The sequence below is a fragment of the Aythya ferina genome (assembly GCF_964211825.1).
Source record: "Aythya ferina genome assembly, chromosome: 4".
Taxonomy (NCBI): domain Eukaryota; kingdom Metazoa; phylum Chordata; class Aves; order Anseriformes; family Anatidae; genus Aythya; species Aythya ferina.
In genome coordinates this window covers 46,976,896-47,003,950 of record NC_140300.1, presented here as the reverse complement: position 1 = coordinate 47,003,950, position 27,055 = coordinate 46,976,896, and the positions used below count along the sequence as shown (strand labels likewise).

The 27,055-nt window shown below is 34.1% G+C and overlaps 1 protein-coding gene across 2 annotated transcripts in view; it reads right to left on the bottom strand.

Moving 5' to 3' along the window:
- The window catches only part of GRIA2 (glutamate ionotropic receptor AMPA type subunit 2), an 89,865-nt gene that overhangs the window by 20,640 nt on the left and 42,170 nt on the right, over positions 1 to 27,055 (bottom strand). For both annotated transcript variants that reach the window (XM_084517549.1, XM_084517548.1), the window contains exons 4-11: positions 24,475 to 24,671; positions 20,898 to 20,951; positions 17,885 to 18,046; positions 5,163 to 5,330; positions 4,778 to 4,882; positions 3,937 to 4,047; positions 2,566 to 2,772; positions 1,691 to 2,061 (exon numbers count right to left, since the gene is read on the bottom strand). In XM_084517549.1, coding sequence (XP_084373675.1) covers positions 1,691 to 2,061; positions 2,566 to 2,772; positions 3,937 to 4,047; positions 4,778 to 4,882; positions 5,163 to 5,330; positions 17,885 to 18,046; positions 20,898 to 20,951; positions 24,475 to 24,671 — 1,375 coding nt within the window. The remainder of the gene's footprint in view (positions 1 to 1,690; positions 2,062 to 2,565; positions 2,773 to 3,936; positions 4,048 to 4,777; positions 4,883 to 5,162; positions 5,331 to 17,884; positions 18,047 to 20,897; positions 20,952 to 24,474; positions 24,672 to 27,055) is intronic.

Below are 27,055 nucleotides of genomic sequence, written 5' to 3'. Positions count from 1 at the left end.
AACTACAAATATTTTGCTAATGTTTGAAGAGATTCCTAACCACATTTACTGAAATTCATTTGCAAAGAGTTCAGATTCCCTAGGGAGAGTTTTGGTGCAAGAACAAAAATAACTAAGGTGTTTGCATCCCTTTTATATTTTCATAATAAACTGAGATAACATACAAACTAAATGCTTTCCTCAAAATGTGTTTGTAATGAAATAAAGTGTTGGTAAACACTTCACTGACAATAAATCTGCCACTTGAATCTCCAAAATAATTTCAGTTTCATGCACCTTTTATGATGGTCATTTACTATCATTATCCTTGCAACACCTTTTAAATGTTATCAAACAATGCACAACAACTGTCATGCTTTAATAGTCAGTAAAATGAAAAAAAAAATTTGTAATTCAACTATGGCCTTGCCTCAATAAAAATAATTTTGCAGCTAATAGAGGACTTTGCAGACAACTAAACTTGTAAAGTATATAATCAATACAAAAACCCAAAGGACTGAAATTAATACTGCTTCTCATGACCTGAAACAATTTGATCTCTCTTCACCCTCTAATTTCTTGCATACAGTTCTTAATGTATTACGTGTCAAAGCTATCACATCTTTCACCATAACCACAGCCATCTTTCACTGTGTAAGTTACATAGAATCGCTGAAGTTCTCTCACACAGTAAGTGCTCTGCTATGTCTGCAGCAGCACATCTTGAAAATCTGTCATTGCCTTTCAGGATACAAGACTTGGATACAAGATGCTCCTTCCATCTGATTTATTTGCGCAACAGCCACAAGACTCTGGAAATTGAACTATGTCCTGTCTTACTTTAGGACATTGAGAAGAAAGTTAACTTGCTTGGTACAGTTAGGAAGGTCTTTTGATTTTATTTCCTTAAATTCAGTTGCCCTATTTCACTTCTTACTACAGTTCCTTCAAGCAGCAAGTAGTTATTTATCTACCTACTTATCACTTTGCTGAATCAAGGCTAGAACCATTTGCGCACAAGGGAAATAGAATATTTAATGAGCTGCAAAGGAATTAACTTAAGTGCTTCAGAGTTGTCCCTAATAAGGTAGGTTAAAATCCATGAGGAATTAAGCATTTATAAACTGGAGCTTCAAATTCATTTTAGCAACTTCCTTTGTGACTTATATAAAACTAGGCCATAGAAAAACAGCAACATTTTGCAACTATTCACAATGAATTAGAGTCATCACGTGACTTCTATTTCAGTTCAAGACTTTCCTATAGAAAAAACAGTGGATTAATTAGTATGTTATGATGAGTTTTAGTGGTAAAGTGATGCCTGTGTAGTTCATGGCTAGTACATTACCCTTTTTTCCCATTACAGTTGCTGTGAACCAAATGCAATGTCAACTGTAAAATGGGAATATGCAGCAAAAACACGGTACCCCTCCAAGACGGCATGGAATGATTTGAACCTTATGCATTTTACAGTCTCTACATGGTGTATACAACTTCACTTGGCAAATACATGATCGACATTAAGACAGTATCGATCAAACACATTACCTTTTGTCAGAGAGAACTGTCTTTATTTCAAGGACTTTTGTGATTTTAGTATGGAAGAAATAAATTATAGCAATGATTTCTTTCCGAGTGAAAATATATGCACCATGAACCTCCTCTGGCTGAGACCAAAAACGCACAAAGTTGAAATGGGCGAGTAACCAACCTTGGCGAAATATCGCATCCTTGCTGCATAAAGGCACCCAGGGAAAACCAGAGACTATTAAATATCCCAAATTCATTAGTTGATTCATTAGTTTGCGTTTCTCTTCCATCTTCAAATTCCTCAGTGTGCCATTCGTATGGGCTAAATCTGCTGACCAGGAATAAAACTACACTGACCCCAATGTAGGCAAAAACAATGCACATCCAGATTTCATACGCTAATGGATCAAGAAACGAAAACACTCCTGGCTTGGATTTCTGAGGCTTCTTGATCATTATGGATATCCCCAGACTCATAAACGGCTTTGAGAAGTCAATCACCTCTTCTCTCACCAATGTTATAGTTAATGGAGCGATTGCAATATCGGCTTTCTGTAAAGGAAAAAAAAAAAAAAGCAAATAATAGATAATATAATAGATCATATAACGATCAGAGCAAAGAACAGTTTAGTTTGTATTGCATTTCATAAATGCAAAACAGGACAGAAGACACAGTAGCAACATCCTTTTCATTAAAAATGTCCAATGGAGAATTTCAGAAATTTTTAGTTGAAACTCTTCTTACTGAAATACACATGGTTGACATATTCCAAGCTTCCTTATTTACACATGCCTTTATATGACATTTAAAAGTGTTAGTAAAATCCATTGCCTGGCCAGGAGGATGAAATATGCACTCATTTCCCTTCCAATTTCATTTGCATGTAAAATCTAAATCCATGCCTTACATTTAACATTTTTTGATACCAAGACAAGCTTTTAATTCTCCATCATAGGAATTACATATTTTTCAACTACTCTGTAGAGAAAACTAACCCAAATCCCATATTCATCCATCAGTAATTTAAATGGCTTTATTATAAAAGATGTTCTTACCCCATAAACAAGTTCTCCAACCATCCCATTCCATATTTTTGTGTCTGCATCCCTGGCCCCATACTTGCCATCCCCAACAATTGTGAGCTTATACTTGAATCCACAATGTTTGGCAATTTCTGTAGCTAGGTCCACACAATAGCCCTCATATCGATCATTTCCTTCAAGCATTTCATGATTTTTCTTCATCATAACATATGGGGACTCCTGCACAGAAATATCTTGCTTTAGCTACTTTGTAAAGAGACAGATGCATTAGTTGTACATTTCACAGATTAATAAATTTCCTTTTAGATATAATAAAAAAGACAAGATAGCATCTGACTCATACGTGCTACATATGATTATATCAGCTGTTAATTATTAATGTAACATGTCCTGTAAAACATTTAAAAGCTACATTGTCCGCAGTCATATACAAATAACAGTACTTACAGGCATAGTGATTCCCAGCAGTATGTTAATAATGGTCATGAATGTTAACAGGAGTTATGCATTCAGAGAAGAGAGAATAATTTCCAAAACCTGTTTCTTTCTCTCTTACAGTTTGTATGGAAGAAGGCAAAGACATTTAGTTGTTTTTGTTGTTGACTTAATACAAAATTTCTTCCTATTTCACAACTATATACATTCCTGGGAAAACACTTCAGGCTTTCCAAGATAATTCAATATCTTTATTGAATTATTTCACATGAAAACAGTTAACTACAAATATGCAGTGGAGTTCTATCATCAGCAAAACTATTTATGGCTCATACAACATATTAAAGGAATCTATCTCACTCTTTGCTCAACTGTTACCCAACTGATTCTTGCATCCAGTGATGTTCCTATGCTACTCTGTGACTTAACCAAACCAATAAAGAAGCTTTGCAATTAACAGAAAAATGCTGTTATATAGCAGTTCATAATGTTATTTTCTAAACAACTACAACATAACTTTTAATGTTTTATCTTACACTTTAGCAGTCCACAGTTCTGGATACTATAGTTCTGAAGTTTGAAAAACAGTCTCTTCTCTGCTTGGAAAATCCATTCTCCAATAAGCACAGCAACCAGTTAAAAATCAACACTATGGCTCTGCCATTTAGACAAAGTGCTCTTCTTTGAAAGTAGGTATTTCATTCCTATTTTCTAGCCTAAAAATTTTAACTTTCTAGGATGTTCATTTCCTTGTCAATGACTGCTACAGAAGAAAACCACATACTGAACCACATATCCTTAATTTCCAATTTTTATTTATGCAACATAATGAGTAACATGTCAAAATCTCAAAAAATAAAGAGACTATTTATATTTAAATGAATATAATCAGGAAAAACAAATCACTGTAGGACTGACTGTTTTTGGACAAAGTATGAGGTTAATTACCAAAATAGTGGTGACAATAATAGTCTTATTCTCTAGTCCTGAAGATTCATTTCCAAGAGGGCCATCAAGCGGATTCACAACCATTTTGTCCACTTCACTCCAATATCCAATCTAAAGATTACATGGATAGGATGCACAGACACCAGTGAAAATGAACTTTCACAGAAAATGTAAAACATATTACTACTATGCCCATGATTTATGCCCATAGAGAACTATTTTAGCTATAGATCTATCAGTGTAAATATTTCTATTTATAGTTATTATAACAAATATTAACGAGAATGAAGTCATGACATTTGTTCACATTAATTTGTCTAATATAAGTATAACATTTTCATTCAAATATTAACAAGTTTTAGTAGTAATATCACCAATTGTAGGGTTGAACGGATTATAAAATACTCCATATTAGGAAGACATGATAAACTGGCTTTTCCTGAAAGGTTTGGAATTAGACCAGGAAGATAATCATGTTTAAAGAAACATCACTGAAAAGCTGTATTTGAAAAGCTGTATTCTGCATTTGTCATTCAGAAGTGTATCTCTTCTGTTAGCAATTACTGGCTAACATTCAGCATTTCAGATGAGAAAGCAAAAAGTTTAATACACAAAACTGAAAACAAAATATTCCCACATAGTACTTACCTAAAAACTCCTATTTATTAGATATAAGTAATACATATCTTTACTTTGTTCTGCAAGACCAACATAGAATATATCTTTAAATAAATATTATGACAAGTCATGCTTTAACTCATCCACAGTGTTTCATTACCTACCTCTGCCATTGCTTAGCATGATAAAACCAGTATAGACACTGTAAGACAACTCAAATTACCTTCCGAGGACCAGTACTTTTGAGTTCCATGACGTTTATCGTAAAATTGATTCTTTTTCCATTCTGATCAAACTTTATATTCCCTGTTAGACCTTCCACCTGAACCTATATAGATGAAGATGAAAGTGGTAACAGAATTAATTTTGTTCCTTTTTAGAAAATGTATTTTGTTTTCATAAATAATTTCTTATTTTTCAGAAACATTCAGTTTAGACCCTTTTCCATACCCAACGTATCTTAGTAAAGGGACATGTTCCTGAGGAGTTAAGTTCCACATTATTCCCAGCAAGATCAAGGCAGGTTAGGAGACTAGAAGGTTCCTTTCAAGCATTTATAGAAGATTTCACACACACACTCATCCCAGCATTCATTCTAGAGAAGCTACCTGTTTCAATGCCCTTTCTATTTCTACACCATGACCCCAGGGTACAGCTGGATTTGCAAGACAATCTCCAGCATTTCCTCTTCTGGAGATCTCAATCCTCTGTTTACGCAAATTACGGAAAGCTTCTGTCATCACTTGAACAGCATCATAGGTCAGAGCAGATGTATACTGAAAAGGAGTGAAAATAGTTCATTAACAAGCAGCTTCGGTTTCAGCAGATCTTCCAACCCTCTCAATCCATTAAACACAATAATACATTAAAAATAAAGACAAAAGTAAAACTTCCTTGAAATCAGATCAGTTGGGTCTGATTCAGGTTGGGGACAGTACTAGTAAGTCTAAACTGAAGACTTATAGCTGTTTTCATGGTGTGAATTCTACTCCTTTCTCATTACAACTGTGTAACACTTCTGTGTGCAGACACAGCTAACGTCCACAGAGGTGAAGGGGGGAAAAAAAAATCCACTATTTAACTTGAGTTAGCCTACAGAAGTAAGATATTGTTCCTTTGATTATACCCTTCATGGAGGTGCATTTATATACAGATCTGCAGACCACACCTCCTCCCACATATATACCCACAAAACCAAACAATATATATTTGCATATATATGTTCTTATCTATTAAATATAGAAACTCAAGAGTAGCTGTTTTCTAGTATGCAATACCTTGGGCAACAACCTGAAAAAAAAAGGTTTGGGGATGAGATGCCTGGAGGAAGAAGTGATGCCTCTCAAAGAACTATAGGAGAGGAAAACCCCCACATTCCTTATCTGATATAAGGAGCTTTATATTTTACAACTTCTGAGATATCAGAGAAGAATCCAGTGATCATATGCATCGCAAGCTGGGACCCAACAGTCAAAAGCATTTATATTCATTTACTGGAAAATTTTACATCTTAACTAACTAACTGAACAAAAACCACATGTGCATACACACTGAGGACTTTGTTGGATGGGCTTTATGAGTCCAGAACATTATAATTACGCCAAATTTAAGACCCATTTTTGGAAATATGGGCCAGAATATAACTACTTACAGCCTTATGAATGAATGCAATGATCCCTATGAAGGCTATTAGATGCTGAAAATATATAAACTGTAAAGCAGTGAGAAATGATATATTGGCTTTTTGCTTCAATGGTTCAGACTTTAATAAGAATTTTAATTAGCTAGCTCAAGTCATGCAGAAGGCTCTTGTAATTGTAACCAAGGCAGTCTTTTGAATTGAGGTCATTTTTGTATGCAACTGTTAGACCTTGGAAAGTAAAAAAAGAAAGGTGGAACTCTTTTTTTTTTTTTTTTTTTTTTTTCAGATGTACAAGCTTACTGGATGATTAATGTGAATTTTCTCAAGAAAGTCCTCACAGTGACTTGTATCGAAATAATTAAAGAGATCAGAACAACCGAAAAATGAAGGGAAAGTCTGACTGAAGCTGACATGACTTTCTGCTACTGAAGTAGCAGTGATTAAGTAGGGTCATAGATGAGGAGATGAGGACAGAATAACAGAGAGAAGATAAAGGACTGAGTCATTTTGGGGGACTGGTTAACCACAGTACTTCAAATGTGTTTATTTGTAGTACAAAAATTTGTTGTACTGCATTGTAACATTTTGAGAAACTTTGTATACAGCTCTGCAATAAACCACCAAAATATACATTGAGTAGCAGAGGAAATAAGACCTTGAAACTGAGAAGTTGTAGTGCTATCTAATTCAGTTATGTCTCATTTGATCCCTGGTTTATTTTAGTATTTTATCTCAGGAATACAATCTCTGTGTTATAAAATTAGTGCCCTGAATATCCACAACTCAGTCATATATCCAGTTTGTGTAGGGCTTTGCCTATTCATATGCATCTGTATGTATATACATCACCACATGTAAAATCCACATGCTTTAATTGAATTTAAATCAGCTTTAATCTAGGGCTCTCGATATATTCTCCACATATTATACCTTCATGCTGTGGACGATGCCATGAAAGCAAACATTTTTTGCATCATTTCTTACTGCTTTAGCTGCATATATTTTCAGCTCTTCATGGGGACTATTATATCTATTCAGTAAACTGCAGAGAGCTTTAACATTAACCAATTGAAACTAAGTGACCTCATGACCATAAACAAGAAATGACAATCAGATAACCTGCTCATGCAGAGGGATGTGTGTATGTGTCTGCGTACAGAAAAACAGTTGTCACAAGTTAAAGGATGCATTAGCCTTGTCTTGATTCACTATATTTTATAGAGGAGATTCATTCAAGTTCTGATTTGTGTTTTGGAAATCAATGGGAGCACTATTTGGAATATTATTCTCTGAAAGTGTAATGGGCTCTTACAGACTACTACTTTTACAGCACTGTAAATCTGCTAACTTCATTTCAATTACTTTCAATTTTAATGATAAGACATGCAAATCTAAGATTAAACACTATCATTACCATTCTATAGTTCCTATAGAATTATCTGTAATAGAATTATTAAAATGTTGCAAATTATTAATTAATAATATAATATTGTAATAGAAATAGAAATGTAATAGAATTATTAAAATGTTGCAAAGAATATGCAAAAATATGACTTAATTCATAATTCTAGAACTATAATAAACTGATACTATAAACTATAGTATAATACTCTGAAGTGCCTAAGGATTTTATGTTATTTGCTATGAAACATGGACTGCATGCATGTCCTATAAAAAGAATCCTCTTTCTCACTAACCATGAAGTGAAATGCCCCAGTTGCCAAGATGAAAAAAACACAAAGACCATATGCTATTTTATTCAACCTAAGTTCAAAACGTACCATGGAACGTAATGAAATTTATCTGTTGCAGTTGCCGAAGATTAATCTCAAAAGTAAAGATAAAACAACGTCATCCAAGACTGAATAGGAAATATTAATCATGTGCTGTCCAAGAAAAACTGGCAAGAAGCTGACTTTTCTTACTTTTAACTGCTGCCCAGTCATTCACAAAATACCAATAATCCTTAAAGTCCCAGTATCCTTTTTAAAAGATACTGTCAGTAATTGAATCTTCTAAAGATGAAACACCAGATAATATCTCCAGAAGCACAAGATTTCTTTTTATGTGTATATTTTGAAGCTCTAAAATATTATAAAAAGATTCAGTCACATAATGTTAGTCTATTAGTCCTGAGTTTAACCCAATGCCTGTCCACTTGCTGAAGATGTAAAGCTGGAAGATAATCTCAGAGATTTAAATTGTAACAATAATAATAATAAAAAAAAAAGATATACTTGAGCAGGAAAAAAAAATAAATGAAAACGTGAAGGCAAAAATGTAAAAGAAACAAACAAAAAAACAGTAAGGAAGAATTTTGCATTACAAAAAGTGGAATTCATTTTCTCTGTAATTGGATGCCAGCAATGTCAGCAATGTCTAAATTTATCCTTGTTTGCTTTTTTTTTTTTTTTTTTTTTAAACATAAAGAAGAAATGAGAATTTTCAGGGAGTGATTCACCTGATGTGTTAGACACCTTCTTTACATAAATGACTCTTGCCTTAGATTCCGTTAATTTAGTCTCCAGTGACTTATGTGACTATTAGAAGAGTCCAGGGCAATCAGCTTAGATACAGATGTCTATACGGCACACACACTAAAACAAATGAAAACCACTCAAGGGGACTTTGAACTACCCATTCAGTCGAAATGTAACAGAACAGTAAGAAAGACAAACAAGTGATAGGGTTTTGGGCATAGACTAGCTGAGTCAAAGACAGCAGTGCTACTGAGGGAGATCTCAGCTAGAGGAGTGTATGCAGCTGAAAGTGTTCAAGAAGGCTGAATTAAGACTGAAACAGGTACAGCAGAGGGTTGGTCACCATGTATGGGGGGCATGCTATTGGAAAAGCAGAAGAGACACCCTACTTCACAGAAGTTAAGAGAAACAACATAGAAAAGCAGATTGAGTATTTTCCTTGGATGAAGGGAATATTCAAAGAGAGGTAATAAAGGAAGTGTTCTTTGCTGCAAAAGTAAATGGATAGAATCAATGTGTATAAGATGTTCAGCATTTTTTCTTATATTTAGGCAATTAAAATATACTTAAATATAAACAAATGTAGAACAAAAACAACGTATATACAAAGACTTAAACTGTGCATCCCTGTAGCTTGCAGGTATATAAATAGTTAGGTTACTGCTCTGTATTACCATTTAATTTTTTTTTTTCTTAACGGTTCACTAAGCATTTTGTCACCTTGTTTGCAATACTTCACTAAGCTATAGAGGTTAAATTGAACACAGTAAATTGTGACAACAAATGGTGCCTTGTTTTAATATTTATTTGTTTTGTTTTTATGATTATGCTTTCATCTGTAACTGCATATTTTTCCACAACAAAGTATTACTCTACAGGAGTGTTGGTATATGCCACTCAACAAAACATAAATTGCCTTTTCATAGTGCTTTTTTGTCAAAGGTCATTTTTGGTTTAAAATTTCATAAAAATACACCAAAAAATCTCTAAGTCTTTTATTTCAGAACTGCTGAAAACTTGGATACAGATCTAGAAGCAATCTTACATTTTCATATATTATATATAAAAACTACACATGTAACATAAACAGTAACTTGTCAAGAATTAGTAAAGTAACTTGGGAACTACTTCATGTTGACTTTGTGTAGTCAAATGCAGCTTGTGCAACTATTTCTTAAGGTTCTTTAACTAGTAGGCTATCTGGGGAATGTATTGAAAATTGACAGTATTACACACATCTTTGAAAACATTTGAAAGTGTTCTGACAAATGACAATGCAAAAATCACTAACCGATGGGAAACTGCTATGTCCTTAGGGGTCTCTTGTTATACCTTGCATACAGTCATGACAGAGCATGGGAATGCAAAAGTTTACCATTTACACTCACTTCTTTTACTAAGTTCCTTATTAAGTCTATTAATTCTTGCCCTATTCTTATCCATTTTTCTACTTTTTTTTTTTTTTTTAAACCTTCCTAATTCTCAAACCTAATGATCAGTCCTGGTGAACTTCATATCACCAAAAAACACATGAAACTTGGTGAAAAAGTAAACAAAAAAAAACCACAATTACTTAGATTTGAATCCATGGTGCCTGGCAGAAATAGTAAAAACAATTATTTGGATTTCAACCCGAAGCATTGTACTTGGATTTGAAACTGCAGCATTTTATTTATTAAAAATGTGTTTTCTAATCCATGGCACTTTACTGTGGAAACTAGCCATACTGACACAGTAATTGTAAAATCTTATTTATTTGTGTAATCTTACCTCTAACCTTAAAAAGAATACATTTTCAAAAGATGAATGCTCTTTTGATGATAATGATCACCTTTAATTTACTGTAAACCATAAAAAATGTATACCTTTTTAATCATATCCATACCAATCCATAAAACCTTTTTTTCTTCAAGACTAAGCTAGAGAAAAGTATGTTATTCTTCACAGTGTTAAAAATCAGCAGGATTCAATAGCAAACACTGATGTATAACCCATATGGGTTATAATATTGAAAATACACAATATATGAGCATTTAAAGCAGAGGATGAGAATGTACAAATAGGAAGGCCACAATCTCCCCTGAAAAACTGTGCTGTAAGAAACTGATTTGAAAGGGCTATTATGAATATTTAAGTGTAAATATAAAAAATGGGAAAATTAAAACTGGTTGTTGCACATGATAGCAAACCAGAACAATATGCACGTGTACGTAATCTTAAATAAGATCAACAATGAAACTATGCCATCTTTCTAAAAATGAATAGGTGTGTTCAGAACTGCCTTTAAAATGCTTCTTTTGTCTGTTGACACTTAAACATATCATTAAGTCTAGAAGCAATAGAACACAGAATCACCTTTTTAGTCCACAAAATAAGCTTCTTAAGAGTTAAGAAACAAAAACTAGCCTAGTACATTTTGTCTGCTTTCCACTCTGCCTTTTAGAATGATGACCTCTTTTTTGAGGTTCTCAAAGTGAAAGTGGCTTATCAACCCTAGTGATTTTGTTTGTTTGTTTATTTTCTTTTAACTGCTTTACTCCCAAAACAGACTGGAAACTTTCATTTTCTATGTTCTATCACAAGAGTCACTCCCACTTCAAAAATTAACATGAAAGTGATAAATCATTAAAGTATATGTGACGTAAGGAAGGTATACATTTTAAAATGTAAAATGCTATTTTACTAAAGTATTAACTGAAATATAGACTTTTTTTTTTTGATAAAAATGGTCATTTGAGCATTATCTGCGGCAAATGTCCTTGTTGAATTGAGCTTTTAACCAAGAGAAAATTATTGTCATGATTATGAAAGTGTATTTTGTATCATTTTCTAGAAAAAAACTCATGGTTGTTGCAATTAACTGAATTGGCAGACAAAACTATATTTTTTTGTTAGAGATTAGATCAAACGTTTGGTATCAATTATTTCATCATACCATGTGAATGGTAGGAATCCAAAGCCCTCCTATTTTCACGATCAGTTCTCATCTACCCTATCCAGCAAACAGCCTATGTGTTTACCTATTGCGTCTACGGAAAACACCTTTCTCCTTTTTGCTCCAAAGTAATTCCAAGACAAAGACTAACGGAATTTAAATAAACCAGCTTTAGTAGGTCACTGATTTAACCAAGAAGTAGTGCAGTCATTGCCAGAGAATAATAAACACTTTTCTATTCTGCTGCCCCTAGACGCTGGCTAGCAATATAGTCTGCTACCCGTGTTGTCTGGTCCTTAACACGAGCTGGGCCCCAGCAGTTAGCCTGCACATCTCCTCTCCTTGTTCACATCGGCAACCCTCAGTCTCTCCTCCTCTCTTATCCCCTAGGCCTGAGCAGCATTCTGCCATCTCACAGCTGCCACCACCTTTCTGCACCTTCCACCTACAGCCCTCGTCTGAATAATCACTTTCCTCCTACTGCTACCTTCAGCTCTGTGAATCCTCTTGTCCCCAGTTCTCCACCAAGCTCTCCCACCAGAAACAACACTGATCTTGGTGATGCCAGAGTACACCTGTACTTTCTGAGCTCTGCAGCATGAAGGAATAGCAGCCTCCATGTGTTTGGATCAATCATATGCAGGTGAGATGCTGGATGAAAAAAAAAAAAGAGAAAGAGATCCTAGGAAAACAGAGGCAGGAAGAATCCACTGAGCTCTGTTGGCTGAATACCCTTAATCGCTGATAATTATTAAGGATAGGTGGATTCAAACTCAAAGAAAGTGCTGCACAGATATATCAGGAGCTGGCAGAGTAGTTCTCCTCTGAAGTCCTGCAAAAATTTTGCTTTGGCACAGTTCAGACACTTTTACTTGTAGGATCTGGGATCAAAGGATCTGGATCAAGAGGCCCTTTGTATGTCTGAGACAAAGCTGGAGATATTGCCTCAAACCACCCTCTGCTTTCACTGACTTCCATTCTTCGAGTTTTCTTTAAAAAGCTATCCTAGAATGGGTGATTACTTATGTAAAGGAGCCTTAAACTGTTAAAAAGAGGCATGTAGTTTAACACTCAAATTTCTTACACCCACATTTTTCATATATATTTTCGCAAGTAGAGAAGAATACTTTGAATATTGGGATTCAAAATTTGAGTAAAATTAGACAGTTAAACCACCAACTGATAGATGTGTATTTTTGTGCCCAGCAATCAGGTAGACAGAACACAAGGAAAGAAAAATGTAGGCAGATAAACCTCACACATGCACGAGCACAGTTTTATACAGACGCTTAAAAAGATCAACTCTTTATTAGAACCTAATAACAATACTGAACCTAACTCTTTTTCTATTATTATAAATTATTATAATTCACATGGAATTACTTGAATTGAGGCATAATCAATCATATTTTTCTATTGAAACTATAATTGATGCAACAGAGTATCAATTATAACTCTTATTAAAATGTCTGTCTTTAACTCTTATTAAAAAAAAAAAAAACAACAAACAAAACATGTTCTAGCATGTTGCAATCATGAAAATAATACCCCCAAAATAATGATATTGCATAAGTAATAAAGAGGTGGTCTATATCTAGACTGCTTCCTGAATTTCACTGTCTTCTTTGTTATTATCAGTCATCTAAATTTTATTTATTTATGCAAACTAAATAAGCACTTTTATATTTTTATGAGAGTAAATATACATTTGTATATTACACAAATATACTTGTATAAAAGTTTGTCTGCATGTTCTATGTATTCCTTTCTTGAGGTATACCAGCACCAACAGAGTTAAACCAGAAGCTCTGAAGTATTCCCTACCCATTCTTCGTGACTGACCAGTTTAAGATCAGCAGTTTTCACCTTTTTCAATTTTATCATAAACAGCATGCCACTTGATAGTATACCTATGTACTTTGAATTCTATTATCACAGTATTTTTAGGAACAAAACAAATAGATTTCATGAGAATTTTCTACAAGACTAGAGGACTGTTAAAAAGGCTTGAAAATGTGAATCTACTAAAAGCAAAATCAAAATGTAAAAACAACCTATTATTTTATATTTCAATCGCTAAGCATTGATGGGTGGGGGGAGGGTTTATGAAACAAAATGCAATCTTCTAGTTGTTCAGAATTTAATGTTTTCAAAAACAGCACAAAGGTATTTCAGCCACTGAAAAGGGCTGCAATGAATATTGGGCTTTTACCTTCTTCCAGGATAGTGGTATTCTCTATGAGTCTGAGACGCTCTCGGCTTTCAACCAGGCAGTGCCCAAATTCTTTTCTGCATGCAGTTTCTGTATATTTACACAAGTTGTCTCAGGTACTTCCTGCAAACACCAAACCTCAATTTGTTTTTAGGAAAGCTCATCACAAGGTAAGATGGCTTTCTACTCATCATATCTCACTAGCCTTCAAAAGGTAATGAACTGAGCCTTTTCCTGACATTATACCAAGAGCTGCTCCCGTTGAAAGGGTTAATAAGGGAAGTTGGAGTATTTGGATGTGAATGGAGCACTGCCTTTCAGTGTTCTTTTGCAATAGCAAGAGGTTTGCCTTAGACATAATAGCCTGACACATCAAGGCTCCTAAGGCCCAGTATATTTGTAAATACACAATAATGCAAAAGAATACAACTTTTGCTTTGCTAGCAGCAAAGAAATGAGCCAGGCTGCTCAGTGATGTGTTTCAAGACCTCCACATTATTGGCAGTTTAAGAATTGCATGCAGAGACTGAGACCACCTGCAGTTAAAACAGACACATTCTAAATTAAATTTGAGGTAAACGGAGTGTCTCAGCTTTGTTCTGGAAAGATAAGTCCTTTTGAAAGAAAAGGCAATGAAGCAATAGTTTTAAGTTTCTTTCTTTTTAACAATAGAGGCAGTTTTTATAAATACAGTGTTTTTCATCAACTCTGGCACAATGCAGTGACAAGTAACATCTTATCTATGTCCTGAAAGTGAAATATATTTCAATTAATGTTTTATTAAGATATAATTTTAAAGCAATTCGATGCAGATCCTTTTATGGGCATATGTGGCATTAATCTTCAACAAACATCATCTTCTTTGAAAAGCATATCCCTTTGCAATACACTTCAAAAAAAAAAAAAAAAAAAAGAAAAAGGAAGAGGTGTCTTTCCCCATTTTCAAGACTGTACTTGTGACTGTAATGTCGGTCATACTGCAATGACTTATATTTTATGATGTAAATCCAATGATAATGTAACAGTTGCAATGTTTTTGCTTGTAATGTGATGTATGCAATGGCAGGAATAATACTGCCCCCACTGCTGGGGGGTTGGACGTGATGTTCTCCAACTGACACCATTCTTTGTTTACCTGCTAGGGACAAGTAACCTCCTTTCAATAACATATTTGTAATACAAAAATTCTACCAGCTTTCCTATTCGTTTCATAGAGAATGTGTAGTTATACCTTTAGAATTACAGAATGCAAGAGAACTGGTGACATAAGCTCATTTACGAACAGTGGCAGTTTGGATAACTGCCTTCAAATCAAAGGGGATGAAGGATATTCAGTAAGATCATGGAAGAGACAAATGAGACCAGTGAGTTAACGTACCTCAGTAATAGGCACTACTCCATTACATACACTATTCCAAAAAGCACAGGATAATTCAAACGACTAGCATGCAAATATGCAAATGAATGGCTTATTCAAGAAGGACAGGTAGGGAATGCAATTCAACGCAAAGAATACACAAAGAGGTGTAAAATCCTTTATTTTACAAGAATGATATGGTACCATACACAGATATGGTATGAGACTGTCTAAATCAGCAACAGTACAGAAAAGCAATGCAAAAATGGATCTGGATATTAGTGTGCATCTCATGTAGTTCATCTAATGTAGATAAATGTAGTTCAACAGTGTCATGACGGTAAAAAAAAAAAAAAAAAAGTACCACAGAAAGGAGTACTGAAAGGAGTACTGTATCTGAGCTACACAAAGCCAGTATTTCTATTTATACAGCACAGCACTCAGATGAAGTGCTGAATCCAGTCTGGCATTTCAGAGGAGACAGGTATCAACTAGAAAGGTTCCAGAGAAAAATGATCAACAGGATCTGAGGGTAGAAAATTCAAAGTTTAGTTTAGCCAGAAGGAAAGCAAGGACAAATATGGCAGCCATCTTCAAATATAGAAGTACAGCTAAAAAGAACTTCCTCATATCCACTGAAGCAGACAAAGCAGTAAGGAATTAGGAGACAAAGGCTGATTTAGGGTAGAGCAAAAAGGCTGTTTAAGCAGTAAAACTGACTGCCTGGGAAAGCTGTGAAATCACTATGGCACAGGTATTCCATCTTCAGGCAAGGGGGACGGACTGGATGACTGCTCAAGGGCCTTTTTTTTGCCTATTTCTATGGTTTCCATGATTCTTCTCTGCCTCTAGCTCCCTCAAGGATGGGAGTAAAATGTGACATCTCTCTGCTGTACATGACATGAAAACTGACAAGTAACATGAATAAGGGAAGAAGATAGAATGCTATGCTAAGGAATACAGTAACCAATACAATCAAATTGTCCAAATATAGTGATATACATCCACTTCCCCCAGTCAGTACCTCTAGCAGTTGTAAATTATCAGATAGTTTAGTATAAAACTTCTCTGAATATTAGTGTGATCCCATATATTCTTTGTGCAGACACTATATAAAGGAAGACAAAATCAGATCGGGCTTTTAAATTGAATTTTAAAATGGTTTTAAATCACATAATCAATGAAAATATATTGTTCATTTAGTTTTTCTATCCATAACAAAATAAACCCCAAAACGTAAGATATTCCAAATACTCCCCTTCACCACTTTCAATTTCTATAATAGAAATTCTTTCAAAATATATTATTGTGAAAGAACGTAATATGGAAGAGAGAAACTGTGATAAAGTTACAGATTTTAATGTTATAAACAAACCATTACAACTATTTTATCTTTATCTTATCACACATAATTTTGTGTGTGTTAGACAACTACCATACCAAATTATGTGTCCCACTAATTTCTTTTCCATGAACTAGGAAAACTGTGTTCTGTTTTCAGTTATACTTTTTGTCTTTACTTATGCCATTTATGGTGATTATTTCCAGACTTAAGATTTTGCAATATTAGCAAACTTGAGAATCAGAATGTAAATAGTCCATATGTAGCTTGTATGACATAGGCTCTCGCTTTTGTCAAACTTCAAATAAAAAATTCACTTGTTCTGTCAAACATTTTTAAATACAAAAAATAACTACAGGAAAATCATAGCTTTAACTAGATCCTCAAAAATTTGGCCTCATAAAAAAAAAAAAACTTGGACTTTTTTTTTTTTTTTTTTTTTAAATTTACATTAAGGTTGGTACTTTAAAGGATCTCTGTTCCAGGAATTTTCAGAATGGTCCTTCCATTTCTTGCTGAAGCTTCTTATCCATCTTATTACAACTCAATAATATACTTCATATTCAAACTAGAGCATAAAAAAGTTGTTCCTGTATCATTTGCCATTTATCTTTTTTGTAATACTGTTCAGTCATTTAAACTCTTTGCTCATTTTAGTAGAATTTCTGATTGTAGTACTTAAAAGAAAAATTATTTAGTATTGAAATCGCATTATTCTTTTTAACATCTTGCAAGCAATAATTGATCTGCATAACTGCTACATAAAATAAGAAGATACCATTACCACAGTTGTATCCAGAAGGAAAGCTGAGTTTATATTCTTGCCCAATGCCACAGCTTGTATCACCTGACTGAAATCAGACAATAGTTCTGTACCAGTCTAATTTTAAAAGTTTTTAATTGTAAAATTCTTTGAAGGATTTAGGCATCTGTCTCAAAGGAGCTGTCTTACCATCTTGTTGGGAGGTAACGATTACCAGAAAGTTCTAGATCTGTGCTCCCTGAAAGCACACATATGATTATATATATGTGCTTCTAAAACATTTCAAAACAAGAAAGAGAAAAAACAAAGAAGTCAGTAGCTACTTAATATATCATCACATCAAAACAATTTTCTAACAAGCTGTCAGGCAGAGATTTACAGTGATAAAAGAAAAATTCAAGTTAACTTCAACATTTTTTTGACAGTTCAGTATCTTTGTCGAACCAGCACTATGATAGAAAATATTAAAGTACCCGAGAGAAATATAAAATTGTGTTGGCACAATTGATTTTATAGGGCTTTCTCCATTTCTGGTCTTTCTATTCCAATCCCCTTACTTCCAGAACAACTATCATCGTTAAAACAAATACAAAACATACCTTAATTGTACTAGTGTGTGCACCGGGATATTCTTTTTCCTCTAGTGTTGACCAACGCTGTATAAATTTTGACACCAAAGGATCATCATAGTCAACTATCTGAAATCCTGAGACATTAGCTCCTCCAAACTGAATTTTGGATAAATCTCCATCAGTAAATCCCTGAGCACAGAAAACATGTCTGTTACTCCAACAGTTCTGGCAGGTCTCAATAGCATACACATATGAAAAGTTACCATATGACTTCTACTGCAAAAGCGTAAGTCAAATATTTTCTTCAAACAGGATCCAAGTTTACAATCCTGGGCTGCCAGGATTAAATCAACCAACAATGGTTCTTGCTGCTCACTAGATATAGAACAAGTGCTGAATGGATCTATCTTTGCCACAATTACTTTCCTTAAAAAAACACTGTTAATTCCAATGCGACTGTATGGATTAGAAGGGCAGTAACAGATAGAGTAAGCTTATCCATGGCTTAGTCTTGTACCAGTTAAGGGCACAGTTGTTTTATTTTTTCATCAGGAACACTGAAGCATTTGGCAAGACTTACCATCTTCCCTGTCTCCCCCTCCCTAGTTCTTGATCTCACAACCTTTTCATGAATTTTGGAAGAAGGAAACAGTTTTTAAATCTCAGTTTTGTTTTGTTGTTTGTTTGTTTTTTGTTGTTTTGTTTTTTAATAAAATGAAAGCAGGTTAGACTAAAACAGTTCATTTTTGCAAATTAAATGAGGGATACTTAATTCTGTCTACCAATGTAAATATCAGATAAACTGTAAATATCAGATAAACTCATCACATAAGTTGTGTGGTGTTACTGAACACTTTCTCAGCCATTCCATTCAGATCAGCACCATTCTGAATCTTCAGTTGTCTTGATTCACTCCGAGTTATTTCCATATATCTACAAATGTATCTGTATCTAAATTATATATTTGTGGACTGGAAAGACTCTGCTAGGAATAAAAGCATGAAACACAAGTACACATCAAATTAAAGAGCTTTGCCAAAGTGAAAAGACAGATCTTGTTCACTCCTTATGAAACCAATAAGATTAAGATTGGATTTTTAAGTCAGCAATGAATGATTTGAACCTGCATTCTGAATAGATTATTTCTCATGTGTGCTCGCCTTTGTTGCTGTTGACCAGCACTACATACATTTTGATTTTTCATGTTTCATGTTTTAATGTGTCCCAAATAACCATACAAATGAATTTACAAGAAGCACTGATTTTAGACACTTCAGTTTAAATGAACCTTCTGAGTGAACACAAAAGTAGTAACCTCAGACCACATTATCAAACATTGCTACAATTGCTATACTAGGTATACTTCATCTTAGCAATGCTCATCAATGATATGTTGATGCTTGATAATATAGACACTTCTAAAGGGTCATTGAACTTATTGTGAGCTTAAAGTTTGCACATGAGCATTCATTTGACCCTTCTCCATTTATCAGGATGTTTTATTCTTAATATAGATCAATTTCTTGACTGACTGATCAGTCTGGAAGAGAACAACCTCACAGGAAGGAAGAAAAAAGATGGATTCAGCAAGACAATGATCAAGTACTAGGTACTTCTGACAGAAAGTAAACATTTTAAAAATCATTACCATATATATTTACATGATATTATACAAAAGATCTGCAATACTTGCATTTAAACTGCACAAACCTGTATAAGCAAATATAATACTAGGCTTTAAAATACGTGATTCAGCAAGTTTAAGATCTTATGGGCTTAAAGTTACAAACAAAGCAATGGCTACAATAACAACCAGTCAACATAATGAAATACACTAGGCAATTTTTCTAAAATATTTATTTCCTTTAAGGCCTAAAATAGTTGTACAACATATGCAAAAAATACAAATATCTAACAGGGAATTTTTCAAATTCTGTAAGACTTTTATGCTTGTTTAGTGAACATGCACTACCTTAGCTTTTCTGACCTAAGATTCATTTAATAAATATACAAATGAATCCCTATTGTTCTGGTTTTAAAGAGGCTTCCAGAGTATAAAGCTTCCTAACTGCTGTCTAGCAACATTCATGATTCCAGCCTTATCTGGAAGGGAGAAGTGTTTTGTTCAAAGGTTGGTAGGAGATGGAGATTATATGTGAAGCATGATACCTCTTTTAAAAGGACTATGGAAGACAAAGTGTAAATTAGAGCACTCCAAGGGCTCTGCTGAAATTTTTATCAGTCAAACCCTATCATAGTCCAAAAATAAAGAGATGAAAAAAATGATTACAAGGCACTCCCACCATACAACCCTCAAAGTTCTTTTTTAGAGTAGGATAACTGACATTCAAGCCTACCAAATTTGCTTTATCCGTTGGCAAAAAATGGATTAGATTCCTTGGCTGCAGTAAATAAGTATTGTTGACTTTAATGTCAGTAAAATGGCCGTTCATCTTTGGACAACTTCAAAAAATAACCTTGACAATTTAGTGAGTTTCCTGAACCTTCCCCCTTAGGAACAGCATTAGTTATACTGTCTGATTACCTGTGTTCAGAGAAATATTAAATCAAACTGATTGCCAAGCCAATGTGAGAAATGAGGATATGTGAAGCTGAGACTTACTAGTCCAGCAGTATCAGAACTGAGTGCTGTAATTTTTAAATACTTCAGAGGTGAAAGAAGAAACATCAGTTATCTGAATGAATGGATCAGCCTACAATCTGGAAAGCTGTTTTTTCCAATTTTCCTACCTCCCCTGACTTTTCTAAAGTAAGCAGGAAAATGGATGAACCTCTACTGGAGGTACTGAACAGTCTTCACTCCCATTGATGGGCATATAATAGGAAGCATTTAAGCACTGAAAAGACTGAGTCAATAAAACACCATCTGAACACATGCATTAATTTAGCAAGGATAATCACATTTAGCTTTTCTTTATTTTCTAAAACCCATTTAAAACAAAATACTAGATGATGTTCTTCCAGAAGCAGTAAAATGAGTATTACGGTCATAGTAAAACATATTAAAAAATTTGCTTACCAGATTTGCAATGATATAATGGTATCCTTTAACATGCTTACCGATTGTGATAACCTGTAAAAAAGAAGAAATACCCCCATAATGTAAATTCCATGTTCAGCTGATACATGGACAGACTCAAAAACTACTAAATGTCATACGATGTAGAAGTTAGTATTGCATCTGAAGCTCATAACTAAGTTTGTCCAGTGCTTTACTTTTTTTATTTTACTTAATGCACTACTGAATACACTTTCTGCTGGTAGAAATCAGTCATGTTGAAGTCCAAGCCCCAAAACCTGTAAGAGGAGGAGCTGAATGCCAATTACTGTGCTGTATATTAAAAGGCATGATCTGGACAGGAGGGAGCAAGTATTACACAGTAGAGGTACTAGAAGCACTGTATCTCAGACATTGCCGCTTAGCTGCTTAGATTTTGCTCTCTTTGTAGCAGAATTATAACACTCCTGGGGCTAAAAAACAAACAAACAAAAACATTTAAAATCCCACTGACATTAATGAAAATATCTGCATTATGAAGAAGTCTTCTGGAGTTCAAACTGTTTTTTGTTGCCTTAAGGCTTCCCTATAATCTCTCTCAAAGCCAGCTGGTAGTTTCCCAGAAGTCTCTGCTGGCAGGCAAGTAGCATGGATTCTTTCCCCATATAGTCTTACTGCGGATTATGTCTTCATGGGGAAGTTTGCATTTTGAAGCAAAACATTTCTCCAGAGAAAGGATATGGGAGCTAACAGGACTCTAGAGGTTTCTTCCATCTTTTGACCAACAATAGCAATTCAGAGAACAGGAATTTATAAATTGAACTAGTCTCAGGGAGCTGGTGAACTGAAAGTATTTTTCAATATTAACTTTCATTAAGTGGCTAAAATCTGGAGGAGAAACTATAGCACTGGAGAAAAACAAAAATGATGAAGCAACATTGAAAAAACATATTGTGTCAATACGATAATTCAAGAACTACAGAGCATTATGGGGAGAGCTTGAAGTTGCCACCACAGCTTAGAAAGTTACTGGGGTAAACCAAAACACTACTACATGCTTGTTCAAGAATACACATGGAAGAAAGCAAAGAATCTACTGTTCAATATATCAATATATCCTACTCCAATATTCAAGGAAAGTCCAGTCAACTGAAAGCCTGCCGCACTTCTCAGTAAAAAAACAGAGAAAAGGAAGAGAGATACTGATACTAAAGCTCCAGTTCAGAATAAATCTTGTAGCAAAGTAGGACCTGAAGAACCTCTTTTGCAGTTAGAGAAACAAATGAGAAGGACACACAAAGATACTCAGAGGACAAAAAAACTCAGATACTGACAAAAATCTTTATTTGGAATAATGCTTCACTTTAGGTGATGACGAGATAGAGAAAGTTAATGGAGAATGAGTTTTTAGATTTTATTTTAGACTAGAGGAAAATTAAAACAGATTCACCGTATTATGTAAGGAAGGGAAGTCAAAGGATCAGCAGTTTAAGAATAAAGTACTCTAAGACCAGACCAAAACTCCAGGGGCTGACAGGTCTTGCAAAGAGAATCTCAATGCTAAATGCATCAGAGAATGCACTTAGTAGTTCAAGAGACTATATTCCAGAACATAGCAGAAAATTATTTTCATGAGAACAAATAACTGGAATTATGTTAAATTACCAGTGTGGCTGATCCACAAGTATCTAACACTCTTACGTGACTTAGAAAGCAGATAAGCAGAAACAGTTTATCCATCCACATGCTTTAGATGTGGCACAGGGGATAAAATGATAAAATCTAAGTTTCAGAAAAAAAAAGAAAAGATTCACATCTATTAATGCACAATAAGAGCAAGAAAAATATCCTAGAGATGAAATCAAAAGAAGCAGCAGCCAAAGAATATCACAGGTTATTACTAAACAAAAAAGGAGAGTAAAACTGAATGGTAACTAAACCAAAGGGTTCTTGTCCTCAGAGCGGCAAAAGGAGAAACTGAAAAAAAATTACTCAGCCAAGCCTTCATATCAGGAAAGATATTATAATGAATATTAAGTATTTAATTTTAAAAGAACCTAGAGGATAATAAGACGATAAACAGCCAGTACAGTCTTGTCAAAATCAAAGTATGTCAAGGCTTTTTTTTTTCTTCCATTCTCTGATATGATAGCCATCCTAATGGATAACGAGGAAGCAGCAGGTACAACGCATCTTGAGTTTAATAAGGCTTTCATCCTGTGTGACATCATTACAAGCTCTTAAGGGAATTTGTACATAAGTCACCATAAGGTAAGCAAACAACCGTTTGAAAAGCTGTAAGCAGTATTTCTGTCAAGCACAGCTCCGTTCAGTATACTTACTAATTACATGGAATTAATCAGTATTTTTTTAATCACGATATTTATTAATGAGAAGTCTGAAAATATGATTGTTTAAAAAAAAATCTGCAGATGCTAACAGAGGGAAGTTGCAAATGCTGTGAAGAACAGGATCAAATTTAAACTGATCCTGAAAATTAGACAATCATTTTGAATTCATATCCACAAACTGTAACAGAGAAAAATACAGTGAACTCCATTTGAATGCTGAAATACAATGCTCATTGCCTGAGCCTCAATTACTCATATTACCCTCATAGCAAAGACCAAAATAACAACCCCCTCAAAAAAGCTTCTAACTAATATCCACCTAAATACATCTACATTTAGCTAATATATCCCTACAGATGGTGTAAAAGGTCAAGCTTAAACAAACTACCCTTATAATATTCCAATGTGCTCTGTATTAATAAAGAGGAAGCAAGATAAAGAGACAGCATGGAAAAGGACCTGCCTAGCCACTACTGTAGAGGTGGATATGGAGGTAACGCAAAATTTTGAATCCAAATGCTGTGATGCTGTTATAAAAAGAAAAACAAAAACAAAACAATAAAAAACACACAATTTTGACAAACAACCTATGTGGGGATGCAAAGAAGACATTTTTCTGTTCTGTTTAATGTTCTTAGGTCTTAGTTATGGAAGACAGCATCCAATTTTGGTTAAGACATTTTAAGATAGAGGCAAACTGAAGACAGACCCAAGGACAGTACAATAACAAAGAGCTTAGGAACATGAACAATGAAGAAAATTACATGAAAAAAGAGAAGCTGTTGAAACAGCCTTCTAAGATGTATAAGGTTTTTTTTTTGGAAAAAAACATTAGAAACAGAAATCATTGTCTAGTGTAAGGCGTACTAAGCCTTAGTCATTGTATAGCTATATTTGTAATGCACCATATATAATAGCATACAAACTACATATATGTATACTACCTAGACAGACTGTAAAGTAACCTTAAAGAGATTTTATTATTCTTATTATTTTTTTTTTTAATTATCAGGATAGTGAACCATATGGGATGATCCAGATAGAATTATCCTGCCTTTGAGTAGAGTGAGAGATTATAGGATTTGTATGTTCTCTTTCTGTCCAATGTGTATGCAGTCCTCAAATCTGTCACTTCCCAAATGATGCATAACTACCAAAAACATAGGATCAACTGAAATGATGCTTACGTTGGTCTTGCTTATAGAATATATCTAATTGTCATTGCTGAAAAAATGAGAATAGCAAACCTGATCAACAATGTCGTTGACTTTATCACGCTCACAGTCCAAAATCACTCGCCTTTCCTTTTTTACCTCTAGATCTTGAAATAGTGAACGGTAAGTTTCATCTTTTCTGTCATTGTTAATATTTCCTACGTTGATAGCAGTCACTTGCCATTTCTTTTCAGCTGCAGAATCCAGCACAGCTTGCAATGTTGATAAGCCTAGCAATGCACAGGAAAAAAACAAACAATATGACTGATAAAGATTCAGGAATAACAAGCTTCTAAGAACGTGATTTATGAAATTAGTTATTTAAGATTTCACTGTTATTCATTTCACCTATCATATGTTGTTAGGACTCCTCAGAAATGAAGCTGTGTGTGTGCCCAAATTGTTCTTACTGAGTGAAACTTTACTTAAACCATTGGAAGGGATCAGGATAGAGCCTTGTAAGGACAATCTTTTGATTTTGCTTCAACATTTTTCAGAAGGGGATTTTGCCAGTTCACTAATCCATTGCTGGAATTCTATAGACTGGGAAAGAGGTCTTCTAGGAGAAAAAACGATCCAATTATAGCAAGTGGATCAGTTATTTATTACAGAATGCTATTTAACTGTTCTGTACTTGTGAACCTATTTTAAACCCTGTTCTCACTGAGGCCTATGGCAAAATTCTCATGTCATGAAGTTATTATTTCTGTTGCCACACTCCCTGACTGTGAAAGAAAGCATTTCGATATATGTATTTTTCCATATAGATAAGCAGGCCCAGTGCCTGCAAGCAGTCTATAGAAGTTTGCTGCCATTTTATTCTTTGTGACATATTCCTGCCAGGAAGCTGTAGTCTCTGCACAGCTGAAATTGTCTGCAAAATATTGTAAAATCAGTGACAATTTTACATGACTGGTTTTCCTGTTCAAAGATTAAAGCACCAAGTATAAAAAAATAATTACTGCTAAAAAAGAGTTCCTGCTCTTCAACAAATACCTGTGTCCAACAGTAGAGCAACTTCAACTCGTTATGTTCAAATCCCTTCCAGAGAATTCTATAGATCTCTAGAGACAACAATTTTAAGGATAGCAGATAGTATTACAAAAAAAAAAAAAAAGTCACCAAAGCTGTCAGACTATTTCTCACAATCCAACTGACATTTTTGATCATTCATCTCCCCTGAAACCACAGAACACCAGGAGTAATTTCTTTGAGACAAATTTCTGACTTGGTATGTAAAGGAAGCTTTATGGATAACCCTCATGAGAAATATTGGTGGTTATGACCATAAACATAGAAAGTGCTAAGAATCAATTTGTTTCATAGCAGATTGGTTGGTGTTTAGCAATTCAGCTTCGTAAGTGAAAATGGTAATAACATATAGCAATATACAAGGCTGGTCATCAGCAAAGGAGGAAAATGGCAGGCTTCCAAAAACATAACTTCAATGATTATGTCAAGTAGGTCTGGCTTTTTGTACTGATTTTAAAGAAGACTGATATGAAGTTTCATATGTCACGCAACAAAATATTTTAAAATAATAGATCACTACATCCAAAGGCACATACAAACTGTTTATATATAAATATAAAGAGAAATGTAGACATCTGGTAAAAGGAAAAGATGAAAGATGTAGAGTGTACATTAGAACATTATAAAATACTAAAGTGGTTCCATACCTCAAAAAAAACAAACATTCTTAATAGTAATTTCCTACTTTCACCTTTGTTAACTCTTTCAGAAGTTCATGCAATTTCTGCTATGCCAGATTGTTTATTTTTTCCCTGACAATATAAAACCCACTGTCAATTCTGGTGTTAGATTTATGGTTTTACTTCCTGAATTCTTGCATAAGTTTTTTACTCCAACTTCAGAAGGAAATGTCAAGGCATTTTCCAGAGTAAGTGACAACATCTTTATTATTGTGCAACTATATGATCCTAGAAAGTCATCTGCAACTTGTTAAGTGGCTGAATAACACTGCTTCCTAACATCAAGAATAAGTATTATAAAAGGGAAATGTTATTTTGGGAGGAAAGAATATAGCTCTTCTCAGAAAAAAAAATATTTTTGATGCATTAGCAATGAAAATGTCAATGCAGAACTAGTAGGAATAAAAAAGATAAAGGGAAACTATAAACTAACTTTCAGAAACAAATGCTTCTGAAAATGCAAATTCCTCTATCATATATGGATGTATAGCTATGTAGTGTGCTAAGTCCTGAGGGCTTTGTTTAAAAAGGGATGTTTTGTAGTCTCTTTTCACTTCCAATAAGCTAAATTTCATCATCCTTCATTGTAAAATGTAATGTTGGCTTATCTTCATTTGCATATTCAATGAAATATCACCTTTCGTTACTATTAGCAGTGAGGACCCTATCAACGATCTGATAAATTTTGCAGCACATATTATTGCTTTAGTTTGCATTTTGTTCCTGTGTTTAACAAATTTGTTTATTCCACACAGACAAAATAAAATAGAAAAAATAAACATCAACAAACTGAAATGGATCAGGCAAAGACACTTGAATCTTGAATCACTTGATTCATGTAACATGAATCACTCTTTCAGATCTTATTGAGTAGATTTCAGGTCCTCCAATCTGTCTTTGTA